The sequence below is a fragment of the Acomys russatus genome, chromosome 8, assembly GCF_903995435.1.
Source record: "Acomys russatus chromosome 8, mAcoRus1.1, whole genome shotgun sequence".
In the NCBI taxonomy this organism is placed as follows: Eukaryota; Metazoa; Chordata; class Mammalia; order Rodentia; family Muridae; genus Acomys; species Acomys russatus.
Window position 1 is genome coordinate 1,886,198 of NC_067144.1, and position 9,173 is coordinate 1,895,370.

Sequence of the window (9,173 nt, forward strand, 5' to 3'; positions counted from 1 at the left end):
CCATGCAGTTTACTATGTAACTGGGATAAAGCCCAAAATGAGCTGGCAGACGTACAAGTTCATCAGCAATTATAATATAAATAGAATAAGCTCGCCTGCTAACAAAAACCCCTTTAATCTTACACTGCGCGTATTCCTTAGAGTCAAAATATCTTGGGCTACTTTTAACCCCTTTAACCCACCTGTGTATATGACATAGCATGTTTGTGACTATCCAGTGTGGAACAGCAGGTATATGAGACCAGATCCCACCAACCCAGATAGCATATGAGACCCAGAGCGCAGATTTCACCTGAAGTGCCCGTTGGGGGTTAGAATTCATGGAAAGAAGTTGTTCTGCAAAGGCTGTTTGATTTTCACCATGAAGAAACCAATGTTGAGAGAGGATACGTACCCAAACTGCATCTTGATTTCTCTGCTTCCGTTTTGTTTTTGTTGTTTTCACCTGGTATGAGACAAACTCTCACTCCTCTGTCCAGACTGGCCTGGACCTAACTCACCTTGTGGGCTTTGAAGGTATGATGATGCCCTTTTTACCTCAGCCTCCCATACGCTAGGATTGCAGGTACACGTAAGTAATCATACGTGGCTGTCTTCTAAATCTTAAAATGTGAATTCAGAGGCTGGAGAGGTGGCCCAGCAGTTAAGAACACAGGGTGTTCTTCCAAAGGACTGGGGGTTCAATTCCCAGCACCCACATCGTGGCTCACAACAGTCTGTGGCCCCAGCTCTAGGTGATCTAATGCCTTCAAACCTCCTTGGGCAGCAGGCATGCACATGGTACATAGGTAAACATGCAGTCAAAACACCCACATATGTAAAATAATAAAATTCTTTTAAAAAATTAAACAGTGGGTCCACAATTGTCAAAATACTCCTTCTAAGACAGAAGTCTATCTGGAGTCTTTAAATTCTAAATGCCTGCCAAACACTTCCTTAAGATTCATGAAGACATTTCCTAAGGAATCCTAAAAGACAGCTACAGGCCAGACAAACTAAGGTTTGAATCCTGGCCCACAAATCACCAGCTAATTACTCCAGCAAACTTAAAGAATCTCTTCACCTGTAAACAAGCATCATATTCTCTTCCGAGTATGATTTTTATGAAATAAATCTATGTGCATGTATATTTATATGTATCACAACACATTTCTGAATTTAAAAAGGGCATTCGATAGATAATAGCTACTCAACATGAAGGAGGAGAACAGTCATTCGTTCATTTCAGAATTTCTTAGGGGCAGATTTTAGGAGACACATAAATGAATATATGGTTATTTGTTATAATACTACCTAGCATGGTTGCCTGTGCCAGACAAGTAATGTGTGTAATCTTCTTTAACCATTCCAATTTTATTAAGCATCACGACTTTCCACTCTCCAGTGAATTTCACAGTTACTGATAAAAGCTATATTAATGAATGCTACATGACCCCCAAATCTCTGTCCTAAACCTTTACATCTCTGCTTCACTCAGATGAGGACTTAACATTCAGACAAATGCAAAAATGCAGTTTATAGACTTTGTTTTCATTATTTTTTCACACAAAATAACAGTACTGAAAAAATACTGTTTCACAGCCACAGAATCTAGCAAAACAGTGATTGATATCTGATTTCTCTTTTTGTCTCTTCTTGTGCTGTTGTTTTAGCTTTGCTGTCACTGCTTGGATGGCTTTGCCTGGTGTTGAGGCAGAGTCTCAGCCTGTAGCCTATGCTAGCCCTCAAAGCTCAGCCTTCCAAACCCTGGGGCCCCAAGTGTTTCCCCTGTAGCTTTGGCTAAGTTTTTCTCTTCTCTGACTTTCTTGTTCAAGAAAAGTAACATTTCTATGGAGGACTGTCCACTCTGATTCACCTCAATTGTGTGGCTTTCACATATAATTTCCCCCTGAGAGTTACAGAACGAACCGGCACAGCCCAAGAATTTAATTTGATTTATTTTTTTGAGGAAGGCACATTTATTTAATGACGGATGGTTTGATGAGATTTAAGAAGAAAGCCACATTTGACTCAAAGGAAGAAGCAGTCTCTAGCTTGTCTTCTTACACTTCCCAAATTCAACAAGGTGTGGTGTCAGTAAAAGGTTTAGAAACTAGACCTTCTCCTTTGTGAAGTTGCTAACGATCTTGCTACGTAAAAGGAACAGCTACGGCTATTCAGATACACAGCTACGGCTATTCAGATACAATTAATTACTTCCCAAGGTCGACAATCCCGGCAGAAGGCGCGGAGTTCCAGGAAGGGGTCAATACGGAGACAATGTAACAAAACTAGGAAGGTTGCTTGTAAGCTGTTTCCTTCTCGTCACTGGATGGGGGGGAAGCACTCAAGCGCACAACCCGCCACAGCCACCAGGATGGAGCGCTGGTCCCAGGTTGGCCAGCAAATGACTAATTGGCCCGCTGAGCTTTCTCTACTGTCCATAAGTACACTGCTTCTTAAATTGCGACATATTCTCTTTGAATTTAAAAAAAGAACAAAGGATAGCTGGACACACCGAGTGGGTAGCCTGTTTACCCACCGCACCCTGAGTTCCACCCTCAGCAGCCGAAAACAACAAACGAAAGAACAAACAGAACTCTTTCTCCCTCAAGCGCAGTTGCTTTACAAAAAATAATTTATAGACTATACAGAGACTCTTGAATGAGGATGTTTGATCACTTCTCCAAAGCATCTGAAAAGAAATTAAGTGACGTCACTACAACAGTGCGGTTGGCCCTCTACCTGCACTGAAAACAGCTGATGAAGAAAAACATGAAGCCTAAACACCCCTTTCCGAAACACACAGGTCTTTTCAAAGCAAAACGTTTTCACTTATTAAGAGAACGTTTTCATACCATTTGGTGAATCACACTTAGAACTGGAAAAGATCTCAGGAATACTTTCTCAGTCTCCTACTTCAGCAGGAAAAGATTACAGAGGAGGATCCGCGCGCGACCCAGTTCCTCTTCACGCAGCTTCTCCCACCACGACGTTATCTACCGTGAGCACACACTTAACAGCACACCATCCAATACGGATTTTCTGCCTTCCGCCGCATTGGGACAAGGACTAGACAGGACACTTAAATCACCCTCAACTCTTGTCTTATTTAAATAATCAAAGCTCATTACAGAATGAAAGCAAACAAAAGAAAGGTGAGAAGATTTCTTTTTAATATTTAAAGAATTCTTTTAACGTAAATATTTCATCCTGATCTCTGTATGTCTGGCTTTTGCCCTCAGGAAAGTAGGCTAGCTTCTTCCGAGAAAGGAGCGCCAGGGAACTAAGGTCAACTGAACGCAGGAATTTAGCGAAGCATAAATTGCAGGACGTAGAAAACGGGCTGTATAACTCCTAATAAAAGTTGTTGTAAAGACACACCTTAACTTTTGAAGAACATGCGGTTGCTAGAGCAGCATTTGGAGATAGAGCAAACTAACTAGTTAGGGTAACTAACCACGAAGCTCCTTTCCCAACAGGAGAGGTCACAGTCGCCGGAGCTGGCCGCTGGCCCCCTCCCACCCACCCCCACCCACCGCACGCCCTCCCCACCAGCCCACCCACCCTCGGCATACTTACACCCCAGCGACCCACCCACGGCACGCCCCCACCAACCCCCCCTCCGGGACCCTCACCGCGGTCGCCAGCGACCCACCCACGGCACGCCCCCCCCCCCCGCCACCCACCGCCTCACTCACGCTCCCCGCCGGCTCACCCGTGGCCTGGCCCGGGACCAGGACGTGGTCTGCGCGCTGCAAGTGCGGCGAGGGCCTGCTCCAGGGCCGGGGGACCCCGGGCGGCAGGTAGGAGCCCGACTTCCGCCGGATCGCCACCCGCCTGAAGTTGTGGTCGCTTTCACCGTTCATGGTGGCCCGCAGTCCCTCCCGGAAGCCCAGGCCAGCTGTCCAGGCTGAGCAGCTCCCGGCACCCGCCCACCCCGCGCAGGCCTGGCTTCCCCGGGCCGCCGAGCTCCGGCTCCGTCCGACCGGGGCCGCCTCCGCTGCGCAGCCAATCGCTGGAGCGAGGCGCGGTCCCGCCCGAGCGCCCGAGAGGCTTGGGGGACCGGCGTCGCCCATTGGCCCTGGGGAAGGGAGCCCGCACCTGCCGGACTCACCTGAACCTCAGGAACGCCGCCTCGCCCGCTCACCTACAAACCACGCCCCGGGTTGCCGGAAGAGCAGTCCCGTTGTTTACCACTCTTCAAGGGACAAAGTGTCTCAGGCCCTGATGCTGTAAACTTTAAGTTAAAATTTAAAAAAGCTTTGAAACTGACAGAGGAGAGCAGAGCAGTACGAACCCAAGTCTGTACCGCAGTCTCTTCTTATAGGAAGATGTGAATTATCTTAGGAGGCACAGCTCTCAGCTTAAAGGGAATAAAACTGTTTGGTTTTGTTTTTTTGGTTTTTTGTTTGTTTGTTTTTTGGGTTTTTTTTTTTAACCCTTTTGAGTGACCATGGCCCAGGATCACAGATTTGGGTTACCCCAAATTCCATGGTCCAACATAGAAGCAGTCTTACAGTTTCACAGAACAAAGCAAGTTATAAATCAAGGCAAGTTTAAAGTGCATTGGTAGGTGTATCAGAGAGGCTGTTACAAGCAAGATGGAGGTTATTGTATAGGGCTGAGGTACTATCTCATGACATTCTTAGCTTTGGGACTGCTAGAAGTCAGTGGGTCGGCTAAGCCAATAGATTCCAAAGGTTTTTAATCTGATGGCCACAGGATGTCAGTCTTGAGACAGAGGTGGGCAAGAAATGGCTGTTGCCCTGGACTAAATAAAGCTAGCCCAAGCTAAGTTTATTTGCCTCTGGGCCTGCGGCGTTCCAGTCTCTGCACGGTCAGCAGTCAGCCTCCACGGGCAGGCTCCTTTCAGGAGGTTTCATGCACAGAATAAGCCATACGTGGGGCAAACACCCACTGGTTTCCAGAACAGCACAAGACCCCATTTATCATGAGCACTGTGGAAAGTAATGTACTAATACACTCAAGAGAGTTGTGAAAACGAAGCTGCTTTAAATGGACAACTCTGCAGAAAAGGGACATGACAGTAGAGAAAAGGCAAAGGTAGCTGGAATGGGGCTCTGGCTCAAGGCGGTGGCTGTTAAAGTCCCCTGATTATAAGAAACATTTGTCCTCTCTTCTCAGAGACCAGAACTTGCTCTCTTTCCAAATTTCCCATCGTATTGGTTTAGGATTTGGCACCTTATTTAATAAATAAGTTGGGGTTTCACACTGCCGCCTTTAGTCTAGGCTCAGTCCCACAGCAGACCACTCCTACTTTTCCAGCTTTAAAAAGCCGTGAGTTAGCCTCCATCTAGGAGAGAGAGGAGCCAGGGCCACTTGCTCAGCCACAGCTCCTGAACTTTAGCATACTTTATACTGAAAATGGGTCACAACGACTCATTTCTTACATTCCCTTACAGGGAAAAGTACGAGCAAATGCATATGGGGTGGTTCGCAATGGGGGGACCCTGTAGCCCCCGCTGTTGGGGGATGCTGTTCACAATGGGGGACCCTGTAGCCCCCGCTGTTGGGGGATGCTGGAGCAAGAAGATCACTTCCATATGCGTGTGTGCGTGAGTGCATGTGTGTGTGTGCGCGTGATAACTACCCTGTCTAATAAGAGATTGTGTTCCTAAGCCACAGAGACAGGAAGGAGAGGGGCACATTCAAGCTCTCCGGCTCAAGCAGTTTCACAGCCATTATCTCAGTTTCGGAAGCCTCCTCAGACTGCTTCAAACAACCCTACGCCCAGCTCCATAAACTGTAGCCCAATAAGGCATCTCTTCTCAGCTCAACTCTTTCACTTTCTTTGGCTTCTATTCCAATAAACATATCCTTAAAAACATCTTTTCTTAGCAGACAATTCTCTTTCCATAGTAAATGCACCTCTATGGGGCAAAGAGGAATTTTGGGGCTTTTTGTTTGTTTGTTTGTTTGTTTGTTTGTTTTTTTGAGACAGGGTTTCTCTGTGTCCGCCTGGCTATCCTGAACTCACTTTGTAGACCAGGCTGGCCTCGAACTCATAGCAATCCGCCTGCTTCTGCCTCCCGAGAGCTGGGATTAAAAGCGTGAGCTACCCCCGCCCAGGTCGTCAAAGAGGAATTTTAATGTACACATTTAGAGCAGTGATTTCAAGCTGCTTCATTGGAAGATTTTCAGATCCTTATACACAATTCTGTTTCTTGATCTAAGTTGCTTACATTTACCTTATATATTTTCACATCAGTGCATATCTGCGTTTTCACATGGAGTGTTTTACAGCTTCTGCCAGGAATTGAACTAGCACAAAATTCTTATACCATAATATATGAGATTATTTTTAATATAAAACATTTTTCGTGATAGAATCTTCTATAAAGACCAGCCTGGCTTGGACTTCACTATGTAGCTCATTTATCTTTTCTAACGTACAACAATTATATGTTGGAAACCAGGTGTGGTGACACACACCTTTCAGCCCAGCACTCTCCAGGCAGAGGCAGACAGATCTCTGTGAGTTTGAGGGCAGCCTGTATATATGTAGTTTTATTATGCATGTTTTACTATATATGCATTTTTACTATATATATGTACTTTTACTGTATATGTAGTTCTAACTACATATATAGTGAGTTCCATGACAGCCAGAACTATGTAAAGAGACCCTGTCTCAAAATGTGTGTGTGTGTGTGTGTGTCCTGGAAACAAGGCTGAGTAGTTACCACTTAGTGCTCTTGCAAAGGAGCGGTGGATCTCCGTGAGTTCAAGGCCAGCCTGGTCTTCAAGGGAGTCCAGGACAGCTAAAGCTACACAGAGAAACCCTGTCTTGAAAAAACCAATCAAAGAATGGCCCCATAGCTTTATATTTGAGCACTTGGTCCACAGTTGGTGGAATTGTTTGTGAAGTGTTAGGAGGTATGGCCTTGCTGGAGACGTGTGTCACTGAGAAAGGGTTTGAGGTTTCAAAAGCCATGTCATTCCCAGTTAGCATGATCCTCCCCCTCTGTCTCTGTCTCTGTCTCTCTCTGCCTCTCTCTCTCTCTTTCTCTCCCCCCTTTGTGTTTGTTTTCTCAAAGTACATACTCTTAGCTACTCTTTAGATGCCACGCTTGCTTGCCTATTGCCATGCTCCCCACTATGATGGCTGTGGACTCACCCTATGAAACTGTAAGCTCACTCAGAATAAATTCTTTCTTTTACAAGTTTCCTCGGTCATGGTGTCTCTTCACAGCAAAAGAAAAGTAACTAAGACATGGTATATATATATATATATATATACATACAGGCAAACCAATCATATAAATAAAGTAAAATCTTAAAAATATGTTAATCATATTTCATCCTCTGGCACTGTAGCAAAACACTTGAGGCAGATAGTTCATAAAGAATATGAGGCTGGAGGACCTGGAGAAGTGGCTCAGCAGTTAAAGAACACTAGCTGTTCTCCCAGAGGACCCAGGTTCAATTCCCCAGCTCTAACCCATCTATAACTCCAGTTCCAGGGGATCTAACACTCCTTTCAGCCTGTATAGAGACTACACAAATGTGATGCACTTACATACCTGCCACCAAATACCCACAGAGATAAAATAAAAAATAAATAAAAACCTTGAAATCAAATCTATCATGTACTGGACTTAGGAGACTGGGATGTCTAAAGCATGGTGCCTTCATCTTAGTATCAGGTAACAATAACAAAATACAAAGGGCTGCAGATTGACAAGGTAGAAAGGATTTCATATGGAGGCAGAACAAGCATGCCCTACCCTGGTGTAGCGTTTGGACTAAGCAATGACCCCAGAGGCTCAGGTACTTGAACACATGGTATCCAACTGGAGATGCTATTAGGATGCTATCAGATGCTGGAGGAAGTGAATCATTGGTATGTCACAGAGGTGGGCTTGGCTGGAGGAGGTATGTCACAGGGGTGGGCTTGGCTGGAGGAGGTATGTCACAGGGGTGGGCTTTGAGGGCCAATAAATAGCCTTACTAAACCTCCAGTTTGCACTGTATGTGTGGGTGAAGATCAGATGTCTCAGTTTCCTGCTCTGGCTGCTGGCTTCTGTGCCCCCTTCACCGTTTTTTTTTCCTCGGGAGCCATATGCCAAAACAAACACCTTCTTTCTTAAGTTAATTTTAGTCATGGCGTTTTATATCAGTGGCAGAGAAGTTCTAGGAATCTTTATAAAGCCACTAATACCATCATTAGATCCCCATATCTCCCAAACACCCACCTCAGTTTACATTAATATATGAATTGAGTAATATATTTTCTAATGTATAAACTTTATTTGTAACTCTTAATGTTCTAAACAAGTGTTTTTAAAATTAATTTTTAAAGATAACTTACAAAGTAACGGGTTTCATTAAGAAAATTCCATGCACTTGTGTCATTAACATATCGATGTAACCTTTCATCCCTCCTCTGCCCCACCCCCACTGCCGGGGGTCCTTTCCCTGCTCAGTCTGTTCCCTATGCCCTGCTCCCTTTTCACAACACCAGGAGAAATGTGTAAAGATATTTTGTTTTCAACACATTCAGCAGCATTTGTTATTTGTTTCCTCAATAACCATTCCGGCTGTGGGGGAGTGTGAGATAGAATTTCAAAGCTATTTTAATTTGTGTTTCCCTAATGGCTAATGTCCCAGATTGCTTTCTATTGCTGTGAGAAACACCATGACCAAAGGTAACATGGGAAGGAGAAAGTTTACACATTCCAATCACTGTCCGTTACTGAGGGAAATCAGGTCAGAAACTCAAGCAGGAGTGCTACTTACTGGCTTGCTCTCCTCGGCTTGCTCAGCTTGCACTCTAGTACAAACCAAGAACGCATGGACAAGGGTGGCACCACCCACAGTGGGCTGGATCCTTCCTGGGTGCTCACCATCCATCATCAGTCACCAATCCCCCGTAGACACGCCCACAGGACCATCTGATGGAGGCAGTTCTATTCTTCAGCTGAGGCTCCCCACTCCCAGATGACTCTAGTTTTGGATCAAGTTTACAAAAACTAAGCAACACAGCTAAGAATGTTGGACATTTTTTTTTCAAATGTCTATTGGCTATTTGTATTTCCTGTTTTTAACTGTGTTCAATTTATTTTTGTGTGCAGGTGTTGTGCCTGCATGCATGTCTGCGTACCATGTGCATGCACAGTACCCACAGAGAGCAGAAGAGGGCATTAGTCCCCTGAGAGTGGAGTAACAAA

At 45.0% G+C, this 9,173-nt stretch overlaps 1 protein-coding gene across 1 annotated transcript in view; it reads right to left on the reverse strand.

The window, feature by feature from the left end:
* Fgd4 (FYVE, RhoGEF and PH domain containing 4) overlaps positions 1 to 3,914 on the reverse strand; it is a 147,623-nt gene extending 143,709 nt beyond the window's left edge. The window contains exon 1 of the mRNA XM_051150591.1: positions 3,698 to 3,914. Within this exon, the coding sequence (XP_051006548.1) occupies positions 3,698 to 3,848 (151 nt within the window). The 5' untranslated portion in view covers positions 3,849 to 3,914. The remainder of the gene's footprint in view (positions 1 to 3,697) is intronic.
* Positions 3,915 to 9,173: the final 5,259 nt, after the last annotated feature.